This window comes from Aedes aegypti, chromosome 2 (genome assembly GCF_002204515.2).
Source record: "Aedes aegypti strain LVP_AGWG chromosome 2, AaegL5.0 Primary Assembly, whole genome shotgun sequence".
NCBI classification, from domain to species: Eukaryota; Metazoa; Arthropoda; class Insecta; order Diptera; family Culicidae; genus Aedes; species Aedes aegypti.
Window position 1 is genome coordinate 293010233 of NC_035108.1, and position 27716 is coordinate 293037948.

At 39.2% G+C, this 27716-nt stretch overlaps 1 protein-coding gene across 1 annotated transcript; it reads right to left on the bottom strand.

The window, feature by feature from the left end:
* Positions 1 to 27309, bottom strand: LOC5564484 (transformer-2 protein homolog beta). Its single transcript, XM_001648781.2, has 4 exons — positions 27267 to 27309; positions 26627 to 27204; positions 373 to 552; positions 1 to 182 (listed from the first exon to the last, which is right to left on the bottom strand). Exons 1-3 carry the CDS (start codon positions 27267 to 27269, stop codon positions 399 to 401), a joined length of 735 nt encoding a protein of 244 aa, XP_001648831.2. The 5' UTR covers positions 27270 to 27309; the 3' UTR covers positions 1 to 182; positions 373 to 398.
* Between the last annotated feature and the right edge of the window lie 407 nt (positions 27310 to 27716).

Here is a 27716-nt window from a genome sequence, read left to right on the forward strand (position 1 = left end):
TTTTTGATCTTTGAATGACTGAATCAATTGCGATGCAGTCGGTTTCTTTATTTTTGTTTATTGTTGCACAAACGACATTTCATAAACCACACGATCTTTAACTAATAAATAAATAAAATGTTTAGTTTGAATCGCGGAATAATGAAAACTAGTTCTCTAAAATGTGAAGAAATCCAAACATCCTGAAACGAAAAGAAAAACAGAACGGTTAGCTACATACAATTTACCCTTGGATTAATGAAGAGTAATCTGTTCTTCCCTTGTGTCATTTGAAGAATAGTTTTTACTGATACAGATTCTATCTTCAATAATACTTGACTTGAACTTCTTTGTTTGTAGGGTCTTCGTGAGGTCTTGAAAAAGATGACTTACGTCAAAAACACAATCCTTCTAGCACATTATCGATAGGATCGACGTGAGTCAACTGAGGAATAAGATGGAGAACGATCACGAGCACGGTCACGTCGATGGTGATGGCGATGACTAGATCTACGGTGATGATGACAGGAACGAGATCTGCTGCGTCTTGACCGCCGATGATGGTAATCGTCACTGCATAACAAAACAAATCGTTTAGTAATATCTGCTGCTTTGTGTATTTGCTGGAAGCGTTAATCAATTTAATGCGGATGATCAGCAAGGAGCAATTGCAAGGAGCAAAATTTTGAGAAAAAAAAAACAAATGCTAATATCACACTTTTATGCTAAGTATGGCTCAGCTAATATGACCAACCGATAGTATTTAAGAAAGGTATCGGAAACATGCGATTTCCGATGACATTTTTTACGAGGAAGAAATATATTCGCAATACACCCGATTCTGTTTTTGCACGGGGGATGCGTACCGTGCAAAAGAAGTTTTTTGTTTAAAATTTCAAAAAGCCGTGCATAAAAAGTAACACCGTTTCTCGACGTTTCATGAAAAAATGAGGCTTTGGCGGAAAAAATGTATGGAAACTTTTTCTGCACGGCCGTGTAAAAAAATCCGTGCAAAAACAGAATGTGAACTCAATTGTCAAAATAACGTGACATTCATGACATTTAGCAGCACTGGCTGTAGTAGTCTACGTGGACTCCGTGAACCGCAAGTCACGGGTCAAATATTTCTGTAAGGTTCTCATTATGTATAATAATTCTCATAAAATCTGAATGAAATAGGAACACTTTTGAAAAATAACCTTTTTCTGAGGAGCTGCCCGTTCAACCCTGGAGAAAACACCGAAATTCATTTATCCTAGGCATAAGTTCTTTGTTTTCGAACGGTAAAACTTCCGGTTTGGTTTCTCTTCGCTTCTTGATTGGAGCATCTAGAGGAACTGGGGGTAAAATGAACACCCTAAGCAATTTTCATGTTTTCTAGCTTATGAAGCTGTCAAATTCTTTTTCAATTTCTCAGAATTGAAGAAGGATGTTTATGCAATGAAAAAAGTATTGTATCGACGTATCGACGGGTGTAGGTGCTCATATCGACCGATGTTTCTTGGATTTTGTTTAAATGTTTACTAAAACATTAGTTTAGTGATGAATTCTTGAAAATACTTTGTCAGCATTTACTATGTTTTTATACATTTTATTAATATAAATGCATTTAAATCTAATCCCTCCCCTTGGTTATGCGACCTTGCCGCGATGGGAGGGCATAATCCATTAGCCCATATGATGGAAACCAATGACGTAACCTGTAGTGGTGGTATCACATTTTGGCATTTTTTGCTTAAAGCCGCGTCACAATTCATATGACATAGACGCAATAATATCTCGGATGTGATCTAACGGACATTCTGCGTCATTAATAGAATTGATGCCCATTTCAAATAATTAATCTATTCTAAGTGGACATTAATACTATTGGTGACGTTCAGTTTGCCTTTTGCTAACCAGAATGATCCGTAGCCACTCTTACTATTAGCTAGCTAGATACATCGTTATCATATACGACGTAGGGAATACTTAGGAACTCTTAGGAAAATGACTAGTAGATTCACTGAGTAGAAATGAGTGGCGACAATCTTATTTTAATATGGTTTTTACATTGCCATAATAAGAAATACCTCTTTTGTAACAGTGGTATAAATAATCTAATTCCAGCTTCATTTTCGCAAAATTTACAAGTAGAAAGTAGGCGTTGTGAAGCATTGCATTTGCCACCGAAAAGTGAATCTTGTAGGAGACTGTAATAGAAGCCTAAGGTAACTCTACTCTTCAATATTCACTATAAAAATGACTATGGAAAGTAAGACGCTGAGATCGATCATTAGGGTACACTTGCTAGTTTCGAAAAATTGTTGAACAGACAAGGAAAGCGACTTTTTTTTTAAGGATATATGAACGTAATGACCAATAAATATTTTTAACAACAAAAAATGAAATTAACTAGAACTACTACTAAACAGCCTAATTTTGTTAAGACTTGACGACACTTGACATTTAAGACTCTAATCTTACGTAAAAGACAATAGTAATCAGAATAGCACTTGAATGACAAATTATTCAAAACCATTTCGACTAGACAGTATTAGTAATGCACTACTATTTCAAACAAATTCTACACTACTATTTCAAACAAATTCTAATGGAGCTGCTGATTTTCATAATGCTTCCTTTTCTCAGAAGCAAGGGAATATGGGTACTTTTCAAAAACTACCACGTCACAATACTAATAAAAAAACAGTGTTCATGTGGGCGCCATTGCCTAGTCCGTCTGAGTATTGGTCCTGGTAGAGGGGAAACTTGGCAAAAGCCAGATCGAGGGTTCAGCCTTGACAAGTTAAGCTGTCAGGCAGCTCCAACTGAATACCATACAAAAAAAATGCATTTAAATCTAATCGAACGTATTTAAATATTTAAAAATATTTCCATCAAAATTACAAACCACCACATCAAAAAAGCCCCACGTGGCCCACTTTTCTTTATTCGCGACAATTAAACTAATGTTAGGGCCTTCCTTAGCCGAGTGGTTAGAGTCCGCGGCTACAAAGCAAAGCCATGTTGAAGGTGTCTAAATTCGATTCCCGGTCAGTCCAGGTATGAAAATGACAACTTTGACAAAGAAAGCTCTCAGTTAACAACTGTGGAAATACTCATTGAACAATAAGCTAAGAAGCCCAGTCCCCGTCCCAGTGAGGGCGTAATGCCAAGATGAAGTGATGAAGTAAGAAAACTAATGTTCTTGACTAGTCTTAGGCAAAATGCCACCATCTGCCACTTCACGAGTTATTGGCTATTTTTACTACAAGTAACATTGAATCTGAAAATTTTGCTATCAAATAATGTAAATTTACTTATTTTCTGTCAAGCTTGATGACAAAATATTTATTGACATTTTCTTGCTGGCTTTGGGAAATGTAACGATCATTGACATACGAGCCATAACTTCATCCCATTTATCCGCCTGTATTTACACAACACACATAACATTTATCGTTCGTGAAAGATAACAAGCCATGAACGAAAACAAGACAAACAAAAACTAGAGTCTATGAATAGAGAATTCCGCAAAGAGAACTGGCAACAAGTTACTCAATCACAAAACAATTAATTATAAAGGCGAAGTAGGCCGTCATTGAAATTTGTACGCGTCGTTGATGATTATTGCTAACTCATCTCACGATTTCGAATAAAAGAAAATCAGTTAGTTTCGCACTGACACAGCTGAAAAAGTATCAGCATACTTTATGCATGTAAGCGCGTACAGTGATACTTTTTCTAGTCAATATAAACTATCAAGACTGAGTTTTATCACTTTGAAATACAAGCTGAAAAGTCAGCATTGTTGCCAAAACGAATGACGGGCTACTTAGCCTTAAGTTAGTTAATTATTCTACCAACTTATTTTACTGTGTGCGCTTTCCAGTGACTTCACTCAAATGCATTCTCAGCTCGAATGTTTGTTTGCAAAGTCGCGAAGAACAAAATTTAAATTGATCTCTGTTTTTGTAATTGAAATGTTATCACAATGGAGTGTTAAGTGGAAAATTGCAACAACACATACAACAAACAGGATGTACTCAAAAACTTAAGCTTTTTTCGGTTTCCAAAACTAACCGAAAAACCGGGGAATTCCTATTTGCCGTTTCCCGCCCGACTGAGAATTGACCAAAACAGCCGCATCTGCAGCGTAACTCTGGGCTGAATATCTATTATATAGTTTTCAAACTAACTTGTTTTGTATGGTTTATTAAGTTTCAGTTACATTTCAACTATAAAACGGAATTATAATATATAATTTTGTTTCGATCATTGAAATTTATGTGAGTTTTTTTCTTCTTATTCTTCTTCCAATAGTAAAAAAAAATACCATTTACCGAATCTCGGTAGCGGTGTGCCGAGATTTTCAGCAAATGATTGCCGATATTTTCGTCAAATTTTGACAGCTGGGTTGATTTAACATTTTGCAGTTCAATCGGCACTTTGAACTTTTACCGAGATTTTTGCCGAAATCTCAGCTGTTGGGTTCTCGGCAATTATTTTTACCGGCCTCGGCGAAATAAATTAAGTGTGTACTGCCCATACTCGCAATACAGTCCCTGTTGAGAACTGCCAATCTTCCAACACTGGTCATAGTGGAGTGAATTCCGGACGCCCCTCTTCACTATCCATCACCTCGACAGCGAAGGCAAACGGACGTCAGTGAGAGCAAACAATAGATAGATGCACGTGGTCGATGTTATTCGCTGCATTACGGCATAGATTGTTTTCTTTTGGCAAAAGTATTTGCAAAGTTGATTGGTTCTCTAACTAAAGGACCAGCATTGGTATCTAACCACGGTAAGCCGGAACGAAATTCCCGAAATTGAGCATTATACATCATCCATAGCATCCACCTCACAGTGTGTACTCTCCAGGAGTTGTTCGGGTTACCAGCTAGAAGCTGTAGTCGACTAGAAATCCAGACGAGAGATATCGTCGCCGATGTTCATAGCTGAAGCGTGATCGGGATACGCATACTCTAATCTTTGAGTTATTAATTAATTCGGTAATTTGAAAATCCTAGTTAAAACCTAGCTTAATTCCATACCATAAAATTGTTCTTATTCTAATACTAAAAATATACATTTACTAGGCAATCAAGATATTGAACTGAGCTAAGATCTGTTGTGAGTCGAGGTTTCTTAAATCCTGCAGTAAAATACTGAATGTAAGTCACGAGTTTTGTACTAATGAAATTTATTTACAAACTAATGAATTTTTCAATAAAATTACAGCTTTTAAGCTGCTTCTGTAACGAACTGCTACAAGAAGTGTTTGAACTGCTTGAAACCTGAACGATCCGCAACAAACTTAAAAGATTCACTGATTGAATCTGTCACTGCGCAGTAAGCAGTAGGAAGTTCTGCGAAGTAAGCAGCAACATGAATTCCGCTCGGACTTGCGGAAAATGTCGAGCAGATGGCTGGGTAAGCCATATGGTTGGATGCGATATGTGCGACATTTGGCTCCACCGGGATTGTGCAGGCTTTTCGAGCGAGACCCTTGATCCCAACAAAAGCTGGCGCTGTGAGCGATGCCTTCATTACGAGGCGACGGAAGTGGCAAGCCACCGCACTCAGCATACTACAAGAACGTCAAGCAGCATTCGAGCTCAACGGGCTGAGTTAGCTTTAAAGCTTCTCGAGGAGGAACAAGAGTTGATCAGGAGGAATCGTGAGAAGGAGGATGAGTTTCGTCGAAAAGAACAAGAAATTCAGAAGACGAGAGCAGAAGAAGATGCTCGGCTGCTCAAACAGAAACATGAACTGCTGCAGTCTTTGGAGGACGAAAACGGAAGCGTTCGAAGCGTCATGAGTAGTAAGGCAAGTCGGAAGAAGGTAGAGTCGTGGCTTGGGACTGCTTCTTGTCCTGTACCAGCCAGGATAGTTGAGGAGCCGCAAGTATCTGGTAGTGTAGATCAACCTGGGATCCCAAAGCTAACAGCAGAAGCAGTTTCGATGTCAAACTTGAAAGCTGGTTTCGACGCTTTGTTGGACGCGAATGCAATGAAGGACGACAACAGACCCAAATCGACGTCAACACCACACAAACATTTAAGTACATCTTCAGTAATTCCTAATGCAACAATCCCTTTTTCGAACTTGCCATATCAAGTGACCAACAGTTCATCAGTTTCGAAGTGGGCTGGGTACTATCCTGGGGCAAATATTCACACATCGTCCGCGCTTCCGACGATTTTTGAATCCCAATCGAATGCGACTAATGCCACACAAACAAATGTAACTTTTGGAAGTCTTGGAGTTGCGTCATCGGCTCCTCTTGCTTCCAAAATTCACGATAGTCAATTGCCTCCAACGTATACTGCTAGGTCTAACAAAATGTCTACCGTTGGTTGTGAAAGTATGTCCTTGGGACAAATAGTATCTGTCAATTCCGGTTCACAATCCGTATCGACACCACCGAGCGGACGTGTGTCAAATGTAGTTACAACGCAGTCGCGATCTAATTCGGGTGTGCCTTGTTCTGGACAGTGGAATCAACCTTGGACTATACCAGCTGTAACTGCCACAACTGTATCAGTGCCGTCATCAGGTGTACGTGGACAACCTGGAGCAGGCGGGCGAATGGCTACTTCGAGTTCAGCGTTGTCACCAGCGACGGGAAATAACGACACTCAGCGAGTCGATGGTTCACTTGATACGTCGCTTCAGGCAGCTCCTTCAAGCGTTCAGATAGCAGCACGACAGGTCATGCCAAGAGATCTACCGTCATTCTCAGGTGATCCTCAGGACTGGCCGTTATTCTCCAGTTCATTTTATAACTCTACGGTCGCCTGCGGATTCTCGGACGCGGAAAATCTGGCCCGTTTGCAACGATGCTTGAAGGGACATGCGCTAGAATCTGTAAAAAGTCGTCTGTTAATGCCCCAGTCAGTACCGCACGTGATGGAGACTTTGCGGATGTTATATGGACGACCTGAAATCTTGATACACTCCCTACTGCAGAAGTTGCGAAGCGTTCCTTCGCCAAAAAACGATAACTTGCAATCAATTATCACTTACGGCTTAGCAGTGCGTAACCTTGTCGATCACATGCACATTGCAAATCTAGAAGATCATTTGCGTAATCCTATGTTGGTGCATGAGCTAGTGGAGAAACTTCCACCCCAAATGCGAATGCAATGGTCCTGGTACAAGCGCTCAATTTGTGATGTCAACCTGGCGACCTTTGGCGATTTTATGTCGGAGTTGGTGAAAACAGCAACAGACGTGACGATTCCATCGGATGCGTCGACACAGCAGACAAAATTCTTGACCGTGGGACGTGAAAAACAAAAGCTGTATGTTCATGCGGAGGCCGATAATGCTCAATTAACAGAAGCGACAGACAACTTACGTAATCCTTCTAGAGAAGCAGAAATCATGAAGAGACAATGTGCTTACTGTTCTGACGAATCTCACGAAATTGCTCGATGCCATCAGTTCAAGGCTTTAGATCTTGATGGCAGATGGAAGGCGATTAGATCAAAAGGACTTTGCCGAACTTGTTTAATCCCACATCGGAAGTGGCCGTGCCGCTCTGGAAAGGAGTGCGGAGTGGATGGTTGCCGATTCCGCCACCATGCGTTGCTGCATTCACGGATAGCTACGGAGTCAGTCCCTAGTACAGCTTCAAGTGAAAACGTCGTGCGACAGAATTTCCACTCTGTTACGAAATTCTCTCTGTTTCGCTATATACCAGTAACATTGGAAGGAAATGGAAAGAAAGTTAATACTTTTGCGTTTTTGGACGATGGGAGTGAATCCACATTAATGGAATCCGGGCTAGCAGCGGAGTTGAATATAAGCGGTTCTGAGGAGCCCCTTTGGCTAGGTTGGACTGGGGATATATCTCGAGAAGAGAAGGGATCTCAACGAATCTCGGTTGTCATTTCAGGAACCGGGTTAAAAGGTAAATTCCGATTGAACAATGTGCGTACAGTACAGACGTTAAAGTTACAAAGCCAGTCATTTCAATACAACGAGCTTCAGAAGATCTACCCACACCTGCGAGGACTTCCATTGCGCAGCTACTCAGACGCCATACCGAGGATGATCATTGGCATTGAACACGTGCAGATGCTCACCACTCTGAAGGTTCGCGAAGGCGGTTCAAATGATCCTGTTGCAGCCAAAACGCGGCTGGGCTGGTGCGTGTACGGAAAACAAGTCAGTGGAAACAGCACAGTTACCCGACTGCATGTTCATTCTAACGAAATTGGAAACCGAGAACTACACGAGCAAATGAAACAATACTTCAGCGTTGAAGAGGCCGCGGTGGCTACCCCACTGGAATCAGAGGAGGACAGACGAGCTCGTGGTATACTCGAACAAACAACTCGGCGAATCGACGGAGGTTTTGAGACCGGGCTTTTGTGGAAATATGATCGACCGACGTTTCCAAATAGCTACTCCCTTGCTGTACGCAGAATGCAATCGTTAGAGAAAAAGCTTACAAAGGAACCGGCACTTCAAGAACGAGTAAATGAACTGATAGCTGAATACGAAACGAAAGGATACGCTCACCGAATTACACAAGTGGAAGTTGAGTCGACAAATTCGGATCGTGTGTGGTACCTGCCGCTAGGTATCGTGAGGAATCCCAAGAAACCGGGGAAGATTCGGCTGATTTGGGATGCTGCGGCTCGAGTAAACGGTATCTCATTCAATGACATGCTCCTGAAAGGACCAGATATGCTGACGTCACTCTTCGCTATTCTTCTGAGGTTCCGTCAGCGACCAGTTGCTGTATGTGGGGATATCCGGGAAATGTTCCACCAAGTTCGGATCATCCCACAAGACAAACAGTCGCAACGATTCATTTACCGAGAACATCGAGATCAGACTCCACAGGTTTTCGTCATGGATGTGGCAACATTCGGTGCTACGTGCTCGCCGTGTTCTGCGCAGCATGTCAAAAATACGAATGCAAAGGATTTCGCTCCGCATTTTCCGAGGGCAGCTGAAGCTATTATCAATGCACATTATGTTGACGACTACTTGGACAGCGTTGACACGATTGAGGAGGCAGTACAGCTGGTCGAAGAAGTGAAGTACGTGCACGCTCAGGGAGGATTTGAAATCCGCAATTTTGCATCCAATTCGCTTGAAGTACTTCAGCGTTTGGGTCAAACCGAATGCTTAAATGAAAAGTCCATGATTCTAGACAAGATTACGGATACAGAGCGTGTACTAGGGATGATGTGGAAACCGGCTGAGGACGTATTTACTTTCGAAAGTACCTGGAAGGCTGATCTTACTGTGTTGTTAGAGGAAGACAAGGCGCCCACTAAAAGACAGGTGTTGAGGCTCGTTATGTCGCTGTTTGATCCATGTGGGTTGATTGCTCACTTCGTAATCCATGGCAAGATTCTTATGCAACACATCTGGAGATCTGGTGTAGACTGGGATGAAAGTATTGGAGACGATCTACGGGATTTGTGGGATGACTGGACTCGACTTTTAAGCCAATTGCACGAAGTAAATGTTCCTCGTTGTTTTTTCGGCTATTCAAGCAGTAAGTTGCACAACGGAATACAACTACACGTGTTTGTTGACGCCAGTGAGTTGGCGTATGCGTGTGTGGTGTATCTTCGGATTCTACAAGATGGAGTAGTGCGGTGCGTGCTGGTTGCGGCAAAGACGAAAGTGGCGCCGCTCAAACCACTCTCTATCCCCCGACTAGAGTTGCAAGCCGGTTTAATAGGCTGTCGATTGATGGAAAGTATATGTGCAGCTCTGAATCTTCCCCTAGAAAAGCGATGTTTGTGGACAGATTCTAAAACATGCCTTTCGTGGATTCGCTCGGACAGTCGGAGATATCACCCGTACATAGGCTTCAGAGTCGGCGAAATTTTAAATGTCTCTGTCGTAGATGAGTGGCACTATGTTCCTTCAAAACACAATGTAGCTGACGATGCAACGAAGTGGGGTGTAGGCCCATGCTTCAACTCTGGTTGCCGCTGGTACACTGGGCCGAGTTTTCTCTACTTATCGGAAAAAGAATGGCCCGAGCAACCGGGCAAGGAAATCACTACTGAAGAAGAATTACGAGTAATGTTTCACCACCATGACGAAGTAGTTCATCCATTGATCGATGTAAACAGATTCTCGAATTGGAACCGATTGCTACGAGCGACAGCCTTCGTATTAAAGGCGGTCAAGCTGTTTTGCAAAAAATGCCAGCTTGGACCACTGACAAGCGAAGATTTACTACAAGCGGAGAACTTGTTGTGGCGGCAGGTGCAATATGAAGCCTTTCCCGACGAATATCGTAACCTGGAGTTCAACAAAACGAACCCAGGAATGGATCAAAAGCAAATTGATAAGCAAAGTCCTTTGTACGAACAGTCACCGTGTATGGTCGATACTGGCGTAATAAGAATGAATAGCAGAATAATTGCGGCACCAACATTATCATTTGAAACCAGGTACCCCATAATATTGCCGAAAGATCACAAGGTAACAGCCCTTCTCGTCGATAGTTACCACCGTCGGTTCAAACATCAGTACCGTGAGACAGTTTTTAACGAAATTCGTCAGCGGTTTCGAATACCGAAGTTACGCTCGTTGATTCAACGTGTGGCGAAGAACTGCCAGTACTGCAAGGTCCGGAAAGCAACACCCAGAACACCTATGATGGCATCACTACCGAAAGTTCGATTAACACCTCACATCAGGCCGTTTTGCTATACTGGTGTCGACTACTTTGGTCCCCTACAAGTAAAACAAGGTCGTAGTTTGGCAAAACGATGGGTGGCATTATTCACATGTCTCACGACACGAGCGGTACATTTAGAAATAGTACACAGCCTATCCACACAGTCCTGCGTAATGGCAATTCGCAGATTTGGCGCACGCAGAGGATTTCCAACTGACTTCTACTCAGACAACGGAACTTGTTTTAGAGGTGCCTGCAACTTGCTAAAGGAGCAGATTGATGCTATCCATGAAGATTGCGCAGTAACTTTCACCAATGCGAGAACGAGCTGACACTTCAACCCCCCGTCAGCTCCTCACATGGGCGGTTCATGGGAACGTATGGTGCGTTCCGTCAAAGCTGCAATGGGAGTCATAGCAGAGTACCCTCGTTATCCAAGCGACGAAATTTTAGAAACAGTTGTGTTGGAAGCGGAAGCAATCGTCAACTCACGTCCGCTGACCTACGTGCCCCTTGACGATCCAGAGCAAGAAGTGTTAACACCCAATCATTTTCTGCTGTATGGGACAAGTGGTGTAGTACAGCCGAGGTCGTCGTTACTGGATGAAGGAGTAGTGCTACGAGACAGTTGGAAAATGGCGCAGTATCTAGCAGACGAGTTTTGGAGACGCTGGGTACGTGAATACCTACCAACATTGACTAGACGGACGAAATGGTTTGAGCCAACGAAGCCTTTGAAGCCCGGAGATTTGGTTATTGTTATCGAAGAAAACAAACGAAACGGATGGCTACGTGGGCGTATCGTCGACGTAATGCGAGGCAAGGATGGACAGGTTCGAAGTGCAGTTGTATGCACAGCAGATGGGATAGTCAAAAGACCTGCAGTAAAGCTAGCTCTATTGGATGTTCGTGGTGATGACCATGTGCAGGGCCTTCCGGAAATACACGGGAGGGAGGATGTTGAGAACTGCCAATCTTCCAACACTGGTCATAGTGGAGTGAATTCCGGACGCCCCTCTTCACTATCCATCACCTCGACAGCGAAGGCAAACGGACGTCAGTGAGAGCAAACAATAGATAGATGAACGTGGTCGATGTTATTCGCTGCATTACGGCATAGATTGTTTTCTTTTGGCAAAAGTATTTGCAAAGTTGATTGGTTCTCTAACTAAAGGACCAGCATTGGTATCTAACCACGGTAAGCCGGAACGAAATTCCCGAAATTGAGCATTATACATCATCCATAGCATCCACCTCACAGTGTGTACTCTCCAGGAGTTGTTCGGGTTACCAGCTAGAAGCTGTAGTCGACTAGAAATCCAGACGAGAGATATCGTCGCCGATGTTCATAGCTGAAGCGTGATCGGGATACGCATACTCTAATCTTTGAGTTATTAATTAATTCGGTAATTTGAAAATCCTAGTTAAAACCTAGCTTAATTCCATACCATAAAATTGTTCTTATTCTAATACTAAAAATATACATTTACTAGGCAATCAAGATATTGAACTGAGCTAAGATCTGTTGTGAGTCGAGGTTTCTTAAATCCTGCAGTAAAATACTGAATGTAAGTCACGAGCTTTGTACTAATGAAATTTATTTACAAACTAATGAATTTTTCAATAAAATTACAGCTTTTAAGCTGCTTCTGTAACGAACTGCTACAAGAAGTGTTTGAACTGCTTGAAACCTGAACGATCCGCAACAGTCCCATTAGAAAAATGGGACTGTATTAAAAACGATTCCAAACATGATTGCAAATACAGGTCGGACTCGATTATCCGGAGACTCGATTATCCGGTGACTCGATTATCCGGGATTCGATTATCCGGAATTTTAGACTCGATTATCGACTCGATGGTTTTTGATATTCTTGTTTTTCAATTTTTATGCATAAATCTGAGATAATTTGGTATTGCAATATACAATATGAATGTTTTTGCAGTTTTGAACGTATTTAAGAAAAAGGGGGTTTGAAAAAGTGATTTTTTGAGTATGCTGATCAAAAATTTTATTTTCTTGTAAAGACCCCTACTGTTCCTAGAAATAATTTCAGACTACGCCACCGCATCATACAAATAAACCAACGAAAAAAGATAATATTTAAGTTCTTTTATCGAAGATTATAATTTTTTTTCTTAGTGATTCGATTATCCGGAGTAAAAAAAAATCAATACTCCGGATAATCGAGTCCGACCTGTATTTTCATTTCAATGCTGCTGAAAGTACAGTACTGACCCGATTTTGTCGGCTTTTTTACCAGATTTTGTCAGCCTATTTTAAATTTGTAAAAAAAATGTTATCATCATGTTTTACCACGTTAACATTAAAATTGATGATGATGTTTGATGTCATACACGCAAGGGCGTAGCCAGAGGGGGCAATGGCAATGTCTTTCATTAAGTGTTAAAATTCAATATTACTAATATAAGGGAGGGGGAGCTTCTGATAAAAAAAACTGGCTACACCCATGTCCATCACCCTCTTAAAAGTCCATGTAACCATGTAACATGTCAAAATTTGAAAAACTGGAACAAAATTAGATGACCCGATTTTGTCAGCCTAAACTTCATCGAGGGGCTGACAAAATCGGGTCCTTACTGTATCGACTTATGGAGAGCATGATGTATGGGAATTTGAAGGGACCGAAAAATCCATCGAGTTATAAAGTATATTGAGTTATAGAATATCGAGTTGTGGAGAGTCGACTGTAGTATAATAGGAATACTGCCCATAAACGCATGTCAGTCCCATGTTTGCTGGATTTCCTATTCACATGGGACAATTATGCGTTTATGGGCAGAATAGGTTTACTTCAATTTATTCGTTTTCCACTAATGGGACTGTTATGCGGGTATTCTCAATATGGGACGCACATGGTTTGGTATTTTTCTCACATTTGGTCCATACAAAAACTCAAATTTTAGCATGAATATGAAAAGTACACTACAGTGGGATTCCGTTTTTGGCAACACAGTTTAAATTTTCAGTTGCCAAAAACGGAACCGTGCCAAAATCGGAACCCATATTTCAAATTTTATTTTTCAATTATTGGTTTTCAAAACATCATTAAAATGTTAATACATCATTTTTGTGGAATCATAAGGCTTTGAGACTTCGAAAAGGTTCACTTCGAAGTATTTTTCCGAAGGGTTATACTATGGTATGAATCTATAGCCCTGTAATGTTAAATCTGGCAAACGTTTTTCTAGTGGCGTTTTTACGCCTCAACGTCTTCAATTATATTTAGAAGCTTTATTTAATTTTTGTATAAAAGGGCGTTGTAAAACCAATAATCGCATAAGTGACCTTTATTCAAGAACTAGACATTTTCTTAAAACTATGAAAGAACACGAAAAAAAAAATTTTTTGTTTTCTTATAAAGACGTATTTACAAATCAAAAGCGCTGGGTATTGCAAAACGGCATTACCTTTTTTTTCATTGAATGAACATTTAAAATCAGTTTAACTTTTGGACTTAAGCGTTAAATTTGAAAAATTTGGTAAGTTTAGAATTGCTTTTTCAATTAATGTTTCTGATAAAGTAAAGCATTTTATAATGAACGGTTGACTGCAATCATAAGGGCAAACATAAAGATGATATGATGCATAAATGTGACTTGTAATTCTGTAGAATTTTATTTTTACTTGAAATAATTTTTCATTGAGCTTGATATATGTTTTACACCTACCTTATGAAATCAACTGAAATTTACAGGATCCTGTTATGAAACCTCAAGAACCTTATAGGAATCTTCAGGTTCTCATAAGAAATATACAGAAAAATGCTTGAGCTCTGAAGCATCTTGCCAAGCATCCGCAGGATCTTGCATAGAGTTCTCAGGATCATGCTAAGGATTTTGCTAGGAGTTAATATCTTGGAATTCCGCTGCGATGTTGCTGAAAATTCTTAAGTCTCCAATGAAAAATATTGTAAGTTTATTATTATTAGGCTACCACTAGCACACCTCAAATTCCTCTGGGAAGCTTTTCAAAACCCCCAAGCTTTCGCCGGAAATATTAAAAATACCACTAGAAATTCACATTATCCCGCTTAAAATTTACAGGACGCCCTAGTGTTTATTATGAATTACCAGATTTTGGACATAATTCTCCATAACCATTTATACACTTTAAGGATCCCTCAAGAAGCGCTCAGTGTCCACTAGGAATCTGCAGATATCCTCATGAATTCGTTAAAATTTCTGGAAAGTCCCACTAGAACCAAGAAACCCTTAAGAATTCTCCAGGGTACAGTTAGGAATCTCTTAGACTCAGCTCGTAAGGAACATTTTGATGATGTTAAGACACGTGTGCTTGATTACAGAATTCTGGATCGTCTATTAACAAATCTAACGCCTTACAGAGTCTATAGAAACAAGGAAACGTTGCTTTCAATAGTTGACGCAGAGAGATCAATATACACACCAATACCACAGACAAATAGTTAAAACACTCTCAGTCGTATTTATCGCACGCTTCAATGATATTATTTTAGAATAAATTGTAGATTGGACTGTTTTCGCATTTGTCATGTTATTTAATGAAATTTATTAAAAGTTATGATGCACGACATTTTGCTGTACATATTTGTATATATTATTGCGGTGTGTTTTTACATGCGCTATGTTTGTAAATCCATAATTATAAAGACAGTGAGCCAAAAAGATGAGACAAGATTTATGATTGTAACTCTGTGTGAGTCATAGATTATGCTCTTATGTCGTTGCTGGTGCTTTGTTCAAACAAGCTGTTCCAAATCTGAAGAAGTGTTTTTTATTGTATCACCTACTGGCAGACTCAAGTGGGCTGGACACTCAATATGAATGCCTAAGGAAAGAGTTTTTAGTTGAGATACTGGTGGAGATTATTGGCCACATGAAACGTTGTCAATGTATGACCAATGACCATTCTGAAGTAAATAAGCGCGTACGCGAGTCCTTAGTAGTTGGTGTGATTTGGGGAAATATCGACGAAAATGGAGCTCTGAATGTAATCAGTGTGGAGGTGACATGCTGTTCAAATGACTAAAGCAAAAGACACGATAATATTTACCAAAAAAAAAAATCAAATTTTATTGGTATTGAAAAATGTTGCCAAAAACGGATCCATTTTGTTGCCAAAATCGGGGGGTGCCAAAATCGGAGCATGCCAAAAACGGAGCATGCCAAAAACGGAATCCCACTGTATAAATAAACACCATTTACGAAGCTAACTCAAAAATGGTGAAAATTCATATGGGACTGTTATGCGAGTATCGGTAGTTTAGTGATTCGTTATTCGGAGGATTCGATTATCCGGAGTGAAAAAAAATCGATACTCCGGATAATCAAGTCCGACCTGTTTATGACTTTACCCATTACGAGCTGTTGAAGTGATGATTGCACTCCACACATACGAGCAAATATTTCCGCCTGAAAAACGGTGCAGCTTCTACCAAGTGAGTAAAACTGATTCAACCTTAGTTCACGAGAATATACACCTGCACCAGTTATACCAGTTCAAGAAGGGAGCCATCAGTGTAACATACAGTGGGATTCCGTTTTGGCATGCTCCATTTTTGGCACCCCCCGATTTTGGCAACAAAATGGATCCGTCTTTGGCAACATTTTTAAAGACCATTGAAATTAGTATTTTTTTGTAAATACATATTATTGTGTCTGTTGCTTTAGTCATTTGAATAGTAAGTCAACTACTCACCAACTACTTTCCAGAGCTCCATTTTCGTCGATATTCCCCCAATTCCCATCATCTACTAAGGGCTCTCGTGCGCGCTTGTTTACTTCGGGATGGTCATTGGTCATGCATTCACAACGTTTCATGAGGGCATCACCAGTTTCTGAACTAGAGAACAACCTTTTTTTCTTAGGCATTCATACTGAGTGACCAGCCCACTTGAGTCTGCCAGTAGGTGATATACTTATTGAAACCGACTTGCTTCAGATTTGGAACAGCTTGTTTGAACAAAGCACAAGCACTGACACAAGAGCAACAAAATGTCTTTGACTCATTCATATTTACAATCATGCATTTCGTCTCACATTTTAGTTCACTGTTCTAATTATTATGGAATTGCATACATTGCATATATAAAACACACTGTAGTAATAGAAACAAATAAAGCAAAATGTCGTGTATCATAACTTTTAAGGAATTTCATAAAATAAATTGCGTTATTCATAAAATAATCATTCCTAATCCTCTAAGGAATCCTTAGGAGATTCGTGGTTTTAGGGAACTTCTCGGATATTTCAACGCATTCTTGAGGATGTCTGCAAATTTCTTGCGGAAACTGAGGGTTTCTAGCGTTATACTGAGAATGTATAATTGATTATTGGGTGTTATGTCCAAAATCTAGTGATTCCCAACAAACTCTTAAAATTTCTAAAGCGTTCTGTGATTTCCAAGCGAAATCATGTGGATTTCTAGTGGTATTTTGAGCATTTCTGGCGAAATTTTGAGGATTTTGAAAAGGTGTCCAGAGACATTTGTGAAGTTCTAGTGCAGGCCTGCCCAACGTACGGCCCGCGGGCCGCATCCGTCCCGCGATTTTGTGCGACCCGCGGAAGATTTATAGATTCTTCTCATTTTTTGGCCCTTTGACCTTACCTACTTGAAGTTAGACATACTAAGGCTAACTGTTTTAATTTTTAATTTAGCTTGGAACAAATATTTCAACTGAGTGATCATTTATTTTGTTTTAGAATTTTCTTGTCATTAGAATCCCTTGGTATCAAACCTTTGTCTTAAATCGTTTTCAACTTAATTTTAGGTACTGTAGATTGGAGTTAAAAAACGGGTGAAATTTAATCAGCGAATGAATCTAATTTGAGAAGTTAAATTTGAAATTTATTATAAACAATCAAGTTTAGTAGATTGATCTGGTTCAAAATACAACATTTTTTAATCTTGACTTCCTTCTACATTCGAAATTAAGCCAGAACAAAAATTATTGCTAAAAGGCTTAATTTTCAAACATAACTATTCTTAATCTAAACTTTCTCCCAGAATCCTGAAAAAAAAGGTTTAACCAACTCATGGGAGTTAGAATCCTTGGCAGGATTATAAAAATAAAAATCAGCAGGCTTGTAGAAAATATTAAACAAGATTTGTCATGAATTCTGGACACGATTTTTACGGATAACATAGACAGGCTTCTCACAGAATCTTAAACAAGATTTCACAGATATCTAGCCAAGATTTACATCGAATATAATACGCAAGTTTCTAAAATCCTGGCTACGATTAGAAAGAATTCTTGGACAGCATTCTCGAAAATTTCAAGGTAGAATCTCTAAAATAATATTAGGCAAAATTCTTAGGCTTAGAAATCTTAGGCATAATTCTTGTGAAATCCTGGACAGGATTCTGACCAAGAGAATAGTTCCTTATTCCGGGTCATGAGCCTCACAAAATCTAATGGATTTCGTATTATAGGGAGCCGGATCCTATTCTTGGCACTTTTGATTCAATGGGATAGTACACAAATTATGTCACGCTAAATTTCAACTTTTTTGTTTCATTTACTAAATTGTCTCAGATTTCATGCGAATATTTATGCATTTGGAAACCTGGCCCGCCAAACAATATTGTTTCTGCGATTTGGCCCGCGCTTCAAGAAGGTTGGGCAGGTCTGTTCTAGTGTTAGCTTAAGAGTTATAAACTTTTGAAAATGTTAATCGAAGAATCGAGAATATATCGCAAATACAGAATATATAGACTATAATTGAAATCCAAAGCTAGATCCTGAGAATTCTAGGCGGGATCCTGCGGATTCCTAACAACATGCTTCAGAGGCTAAGCATGTTCTTGTAGATTGTTGCAAGTACCCGAAGATTCCTATCAGGCTCTTGAGATTTTATAGCAGAATTCTGTTAATTTCTCGTTGATATCATAAGGTAGTTTTATAACATATATCAAGCTCAATTAAAACTTATTTCAAATAAACACGATAAGAAGCTTGTTTGTGTATTCTACAAAATTACAAACCATATATATGGATGGAGCGATTCTAAACTTAATTTTGTCAAATTTAACGCTAGAGCCTAAAAGTTGAACTGATTTTTAATGCTAATTAAATACAAAAGACTCATGCAGTTTTGTAATACCCAGTGTCTTTGTTCTGTTGGAATAAAGAAATAAATTTCATTTTTGTTTGTGTCTTTACAGTTTTTAACAAATGTCCAGTTCTTGAATAAAGGTCATTTATGCGATAATTGATTTTGCATTACCCTTGCATACAAATAGTGTGCACAGAGCTTCTTGAAAATCGTTGAAGATATTTACGTGATTAAAAGTATGTAAAACGTTTGTCACAATTAACATTACGGGGATATAGATTCATGACAAAGTCCATCTCAAGAGAAATCTGCTTCGAAGTGAACCGTTCCGAAGTCACGATGCCATATCGTTTTATAGGGATGATGTAATAATATTCTAATGATGTTTTCAAAACCAATACAGTAATACCTCGATATAACGTAACTCGATTTTTATTTTCATTACGTTATATCGAGGTTACGTTATATCGAAGCAAAATATTTTTTTCTGAATTTCGTTCATCATGTATTGTTTGGTGAGAAAATGGGTCTAACACTGATATTATTGAACTAGCAGGCATTTTCAGTTTATCTCACATATGTTTTAACTTATTTTTCCGTATATATTTTTTAAATTTTTCTTTTTGTTTTATTTTTTACTTTTACCTTTTTATTGCAGTAATCCCTAATGAAATGTATTCAGGAAAAAACTTTTAAGGAATCCTTGAACACTCGGAGAAACTATAAAAGAAATTCATAGATGAGATCTTTCAGAAATCTTTAAAATGTTAATGTTGAGCAAACCATGAACATTTCTAGCAAGCAGTGATGGAATTTTAAGAATTTTGTTATGAGGAACTCGTGGTAAAACTCCTAAAGCAAATCTTTTTGTAATTTATAAACATAATTTTAGAATGAATGTCCCAAGAATTCTTTGAAATTTTTTTTTCAGCATTCATGAAAAAATCACTAGAAAACTATCAAAAACAAGAACTATCTTCGAGTAATATTTCATGCAAAAGTTCCTGAACGAATACGTTGTGGAATTTTCGGTAGTATTTTAGGAGAAATTTCTGGGGGATCTCAGGAGGAGGATGCTCAGTTTTTGAAATCCCTGAATATATTTTTGTAATAAAAACTATGCATAGAAAAATTTCTAGACTTATCGTTGAATCGTAGAATCATTGGAATCTTTCGAAATTCGCGATGAAATCAATGAAATTCAATGAAAGATTTCATTTCACATAGAATCCTTGAAGAACCTAAAGTAGAAAATAGAATGGTTTCTGTATAAATATTTGTAAAAATTTCTACAGAAAACCATAATTAAATTGGTGGAGAAATGCCAAGAAAATTGTTTTTCAGGTTTTTGGACGAATAGGGAGCCGGATCCTATTCTTGGCACTTTTGATTCACTTCGGCAGTGGACTTTTTTGAAAGCTACTGAGTTCATATTTGGCCAGAATATGCGGTGCATTGAAGTGCTTCTTATTCCAAAGTTTTAGACAATTCGGCCAAGAAAAACCCCACATGCCAAAGTGAATCATGGAAGTGCCCAAGTAGCTCTGCACCCTACATGTACGGTTTTTTAAATAATTTGTAGAGCATTATAACTGGATTGTTCTTTAAAAGGGCCGCTGGAAGAATTCATGAAAAAATGCTGAAATAATTTATAAATTTCTAGACTCCGGAAAAATATAAGGTATCATATGTGGAATTGTTTGAGGAATTCATAGTTGAATCCACTTTGTATCCTGGAGAAATTACACATGAATATCAGGAGCGTTAACTTGTGGAATTTCTGGAATATCCTTGTCGGAATTATTTTAAGAATAGGTTTTAAGTTTTATACATGAATACCAGGAGAGTTTAAGAAAAGCCCATGGAGCAATTATTATCGGAATATCTGGAGGCATCCTCAGAATCCGGCGAGAAATTTCGATATCGATTTATGACTATATTCAGTGATAGTAAACGCTTGAATTGCTTTGATTTAGTATTGGTTGGTGTTTGAATCTTGTAAAAGGTTTATAGCAGTTCATAAACCATGTTTTTAATAAAAATTGTAAAATAAATGGGGTCAAAAAAAAAGTTACCTTATATCGAGGTAAAAATTACGTTATATCGAGTTACGTTATAAAGAGGTTACGTTATATCGAGGTTACGTTATATCGAGGTATTACTGTACTTGAAAAATAAAATAAAAAAATAAGTTCCGATTTTGGCATGGTTCCGTTTTTGGCAACTGAAAATTTCGACTTTGTTGCCAAAATCGGAATCCCACTGTACTATATTGTTTGATATACAGTTGACTCTCCACAACTCGATATTATATGACTCGATATACAGTAATGACCCGATTTTGTCAGCCCCCGATTTCGTCTACCCCCGATTTTAGCACCCTTTTTGACTCGATTTTGTCTACCCCCGATTTTATCATCCTTTGTTCCCGATTTTGTACGCCTTAAATTTATATATTTTTTTAATTAGACTAAACACATCTATACTGGCAATATTGGGTGCATAAAGTCAATTATGACCTTGGCCACGTCTATACAATCATCTAAAGATCGAATTTTTAAAATTTGAAATTCCTAATACAGTGAAACCTCCATGAGTCGATATTGAAGGGACCATCGATTCATGGAAACATCGAGTCATGGAACAGCAATCCTTTGGAAAACTGCTTCTATGGACCATCACAGTAACCATGAAATTTTGTTTTTAGTATGGTTCCATGAGTCGATATAGAGTCATGGAACATCGACTCTTGGAGGTATCACTGTATTTCTATAACTCGATATCTCCACTAGTCGATGTCACGTGGGAGGAAAATTTCCCTCCATATTCATCTAAAAACGCATTTTTATACAGGGAAACATGGACCATTTCTGGTTTGGCAGTGAATAAAGGACTTGCAAGATGTAATAAAAGTTAAAAACATAAAAATAAAAAAAAATATTTTTTTAGTAAAAGAAGAAACTTATCAATGTTACCTTGGATTACGGTACATAGAAAATGGAAGTAAAAAACAATGTTTATATTAACATAATCATAAAACTAAGTACTTAAGTTAAAATAAAACTTGAAACCAGTCGAAAAATTTTATCCCGATTTTAGCTCTTTTCCAATTTTGTCAACCCTAAATGCGGCATGGGGCTGACAAAATCGGAGCATTACAGCATTCTATAACTCAATGGATTTTGCGGTCCCTTCAAATTTCCATACATCATGCTCTCCATAAGTCGATACAGTGAAACCTCCATGAGTCGATATTGAAGGGACCATCGACTCATGGAAATATCGAGTCATGGAACAGCAATCCTTTGGAAAGCTGCTTCTAGGGACCATCATAGTAACCATGAAATTTTGTTTTTAGTATGGTTCCATGAGTCGATATTGAGTCATGGAACATCGACTCATGGAGGTATCACTGTATTTCTATAACTCGATATCTCCACTAGTCGATGTCACGTGGGAGGAAAATTTCCCTCCATATTCATCTAAAAACGCATTTTTATACAGGGAAACATGGACCATTTCTGGTTTTGCAGTGAATAAAGGACTTGCAAAATGTAATAAAAGTTAAAAACATAAAAATAAAAAAAAAATATTTTTTTAGTTAAAGAAGGGATTTTTCGAGCATTTTGAAATATGTTCCCAAAGATATTTTTTTCAAAATGCTGTCAACAAAATACGGTCGGACTCGATTATCCGGAGTGTCGATTTTTTTTTTCACTCCGGATAATCGAATTTTCCGGATAATCGAATCACAAAAAGAAAAATATTGAAATCTTGGATAAAAGAACTAAAATATTATCTTTTTTCGTTATTTTATTTATATGATGCGGTGGTGTAGCCAGAATTTTTTTTTCTAGGAACAGTAGGGGCCTTTACAAGAAAAACAATTTTTGGCCATCATACACAAAAAAAATCTTTTTCAAACCCCTTCTTCTTAAATACGTTCTAAACTGCAAAATCATTCATATTGTATATGGCGATACCAAATTATCTCAGATTTATGAATAAAAATTGAAAAACAAGAACATCAAAAAACAAATTCCGGATAATCGAGTCTAAAATTCCGGATAATCGAATCCCGGATAATCGAGTCCCCGGATAATCGAGTCTCCGGATAATCGAGTCCGACCTGTAGTAGTATTGTAGTAGAAGTGGTCATAAAAGTATTGAGATCACTTGGAGCAAGGACAATTTTGTCCCAATTCACCAAAAGTGGAAACAACGAAGTGTGTGTAGATCTACGATTCACTGGATTTTTCTCCAGTAGAACCAGTACCGATAAGAGCAAGAAAGTGCTTCTTGTTTAAGATGTATGTGTAGTGGTGCAACGTCGAAATGGGCCTCGAGCGCTGCTGTGGGAGTTGAAGAGAACGCACCAGACATCGTCATCAAGCACATCTTTTGGAGATGGCCCAATTTGGGATTTGATTGTTCTCACTTCGCCCTTTTGCCACCATACAAGACATCCATATGTCAATATTGGTCGAACAACTGTTGTAGAAATCAATTTGATATAGGTACTTGGGTTTGAGCCCCAGATTTTACCACTCTGAAATCAATGTGAGGTGTCCAAGAAAATTTCGAATCTAGAATGACTCCGACATACTTCACTTGATCAGTCACATTAACCCCAGTGTTAAAAAGACGTGAAGGTCGAATTCCATCGCGGATTCATGTTTCCGTAAAAAGAACAATAGATGTTTTATTCGGGTTAATCTAAGGCTGTGAACCGTTTCACCAGTTCGTTTAACTTTTAGTTAAAATTTGACAGCTCGATAGTTATTTCCCCTCCGGTTAGAAATAACCCTGCTCTGGAGCATGGTTAAACTTGACAGTTCGAAAGTTATTTTTTGCTCCCGTGAATTTGAGAATAACTATCCCCATTAAACATTTTGACAGTTAACAGCCGACTAAATTGGTTGAAAAATCGGTCGATTGTTGCACCGACGCTTATGGAAGTTTAACACAGCGATCAACTGACTAATCACCAGATTAAATCGGGTGGCCGACGAAATCTGGTGTTTAGTAGGTCAACTTGCTTGGATTTTACTTAAAATACCGATTTATCCACCTATTTAGTAGGATTACGTCGGCCCACCCTATCAAATCGGGTGATATTCGGTTGATCCCTGTGTTAATCTTCCATAAGCGTCGGTGCAACAATCGACCGATTTTTCAACAAATTTAGTCGGCTGTTGAACTGTCAAATGTTTAATGGGGTAACCATCTGTCAACTTTGTTCTGAAATAACTACTCGACTGTCAAAGCTCAAATGGGTCGACTGCGATGTTCAATTTAACCATTTGAGGGGAAAATAACTATTGAAATGTCAAATTTTTATCTAATAGTTAAACGAACTGGTGAAACGGTTCACAGCCTAAAGGTCATATTGGCGACACCAACTGACTACCTGAAGAGCACTTTGCATCAGGTCGAATAGGGTTCTTATGCACATAAGGTAAAAAGGTGTAATACGCCCCCCCCCCTTAAGGAAAAACTGCTCTATCGCAGTAGCTAATGCATCACTCCTCAAGTTTTATATGTCAAGGTGTTGCTTATTTAGTTGGTCATGCTCTGCATGTAACTTTCTCTTTCCAGATTGCTTCTAAAAAGTGTACAAGATGTTTTTTTTTGTAATCCGTCCCAATGTTTACATTTCAAAACAACCCGGGCAATATGCCCCTCCCATAGAAAAAAGGTCCACAGTGTTGTAGAAACGTGTCCAAGGAGAATTCCACCACTTGCTAAGCTTAAAGGGGTCCATTAGCAGTCGTCTTCCGGTAAAAGTTTTTGTAATAAGTACAATAGTAAAGGAAGGGCTTCATTTACGGCAAGGCTTGCTTATCGGACGCATACTTTTACGCCAAAAACCTGATTTTCGATATTTTTAGAATTTCTATTGATTGTTTATAGTTCTCAAAGAACATATATGCGCGACGTCATTTTTTCGCGAATAGTTAATGTGGTGATTTATCATTTACAGCAAGCCATGACTTGGAAGAACAATGTTATTATTATTCAAGTTGTCAAGCAGTAAAGACTGGAAGTTCCACATTGGCGACGATAGAACCCACGTTCTTCTGTGAGTTACGAAATTTAGTTTATTCGGTAAGAAAAAAAATATTTGAAGAATATTATGGAATTTTGAAGAGTTCCATTGAAGAATTAGAGAAGAATGTCAATACAGTACTGACCCGATTTTGTCAGCCCCCGATTTTGTCTGCCCCCGATTTTGTCTACCCTCGATTTTGTCAGCTTTTTGACCCGATTTTGTCAGCCTATTTTAAATTTCTCAGAAAATTGTTATCGTCATGTTTTATCACGTTTACATTAAAATTTATGATGATGTTTGATGTCATGGACGCATAGGCATAGCCGGAGGGGGCAATGGCAACGCCTTTATTTAAGTGTTAAAAATCGATATTACCAATATAAGGGAGGGGGAGCCCCTGATAAAAAAAACTGGCTACGCTCATGTTCATCGCCCTCTTAAAAGTCCATTTAACTATGTAACATGTCAAAATTTGAAAACAGGAACAAAATATAATGTCCCGATTTTATCAGGTTCCCCATTTTGTCAGTCTAAAATTCATCGAAGGGCTGACAAAATCGGGTCCTAACTGTATTCGATGTCAGGATGAACGGATAACAAAAAGGATATCAAACCTGTAAGTCAAATAAGTAAAACTTCTGGCAAGTTGCCTTAGCGGTGGATGCGATCCACCGGGTCAGGCTGTTAAAAAAAAAATGCTCGCCTTAGAAGGGAGCAGCCGCGACAGTTTCGAGCTGTCGGGTGCGGCGAGTAAGCATGTAATGTTCACCTTTAGAGGGAGCAGCCGTAGCGACGGATACGATCCGTTGGGTCCGGCGGATGCAATAAAACTCGTTTCAAAACGAGTGCCGAAGCGGCAGATTCGATCTGTCGGGTCCGGCGGACGTTTGAAAATGCTCACTTTAGAAAGGAGCTGTCAAAGCAACGGATTTGATCTGTTGGGTCGGTGGAAAGAAAAGAAAAGCTCGCCTTAGAAGGGAGCAACCGGTACGGATACGATCCGTTGAGTCCGGTAAAAATTGAAATACTCGCCTTAGAAGGGAGTAGTCACACCGAAAATGTGAGAGAGTTGAACTGTCGGATCTAGTGGACATAGAATAATGGCCTCAGTAGGAAGCGCTGAACAAGTTGTTGGTCATCCAGGTTCAGCGAAAAAAGCAATAATGTATTTGAAAGCAGTAGGGTACAACTACTTATGTCCAATGCAAGTATAACTCGGGTAAATGTGGTAAATTACACACAGGTTGTAGCAACACATGTGTCCATTAGTAGGGTGCAGATCTTGAACGACGTGTGTGGTGAAGAATAAACTCATTGGGCTCATGGAAACAGCTAGTTAGTCTTTGGACCCATCTTGGACCCATCCCTTGAAAGATTCCGAGTTCAAATTAAACATAAATGGAGTTCTTTTTATATTATCGTCCCCTCAAATCCCTTGGAAGAAAAAGAGATGTGGTGATTTATCATTTACAGCAAGCCATGACTTGGAAGAACAATGTTATTATTATTCAAGTTGTCAAGCAGTAAAGACTGGAAGTTCCACAGTTAAGAAATGTAATCATATTTACGTGTATAAAAAGCTTCAATCCCGTGAAAATTCAGAGGGGCGTATTACACCGAGTTACCATACCAACTATCAGAGCTAGATAGTCGTCGGAAAATCCATAAGTTGGAAAACTGCTATTATTGAGTTGCCTCAATACCGTATCTGCTACGAGATTCCACAAAAGTGGCGACAAGACTCCCCCTTGGGGGCATCCGCAAACACTCAATTTTCGATCCAGACTTTTATAGAAAATTTTTCAAAATCTCCCAGATTTTTGAAAAATTTACTTGGTATCCCGATATGTTGTAAAATAAAATATAAATTTGTAAGGTACTCACTCATAGCTCCGTCCCCTGTAGCTATAGGAACTGCGGTGCTTCCGTTTCTCAGTGCTTCTAGCTCCCATGTAGACACCGGGCGTGGGCGTATGCGGTCTTTCGGTCACCGAATAATCCACTCTAATCGTGCGCTCATGCAGCATCATTCCATTACACTGCATTTTGGCTTCGGTGGCCGCACTCTGCTCCTGGAAGTACACGAATCCGAACCCTCGGGAAACCTTCGTCTTGGCATCGTAGACAATCATCGCCTTGTCAATGGTTCCGTACGGTGCGAAAACGTCCATCAGGCTGGTTTCGTTGGTGTAGCTGCTTAGGCCGAACACACCGAGGCACTTACTCTTCGGGGGATCCACCGGCCGGTTGGAACGTTCCGGAGTGGACCGGCAGGATGAACAGGCCGATGTTTCGCTGGCAGTGCTGCTAACGCTACGGTAGTGATGACGACGGTGCCGGAACGAACGGTGACCATGCGTCGTACGGCTGCGATGGCGATGCTCTCGGTGGCGACCTTCATCGCTGCTGTTGTTCTTGCGGTAACTGCGCGGCGGACTTCGACTACGGCTTCGGGACTGAACCTGTGAAGAATATATAATAAAGAAACGGGATTTTTGGGGCTTAAATTGCTAAAGATGATTACCATTTTGATTTTATCAGCTGCGCGGTCTAGAAGCAAAATTGGAATGTGCAAATTTTTAAATTCAAATTTTCTTGGCCTTCTTTGCCTTGCGCTTGCCGTGCCGGATGAGATGAAATATTTCGTGCTAGGGTGGTACCGTTTAGATTCAAACTCTGGACACAACTTTGTATTTACGGTATTTACTACACGACGTAGCAGCGCAGATGATACATCCGTGGTCATTACATAGGGTGCTGGTGCCAATGGTTGTAATGTACCAGTAGATTGGACTATGGAACAAAACGTAAATTTTTCGATAAAAACGACATGTGCTATTTTTGATGGATAGATCGCCTCTAGTTTAGTCGATTTGCCAAATTTCAGCTTTTTATTTCATCAAAAAGTCATATAAATAATTAAGTTTACGCAAATAATTTGCTCCCTTGCACCAATAGTTGGCGTCGTGTTCCA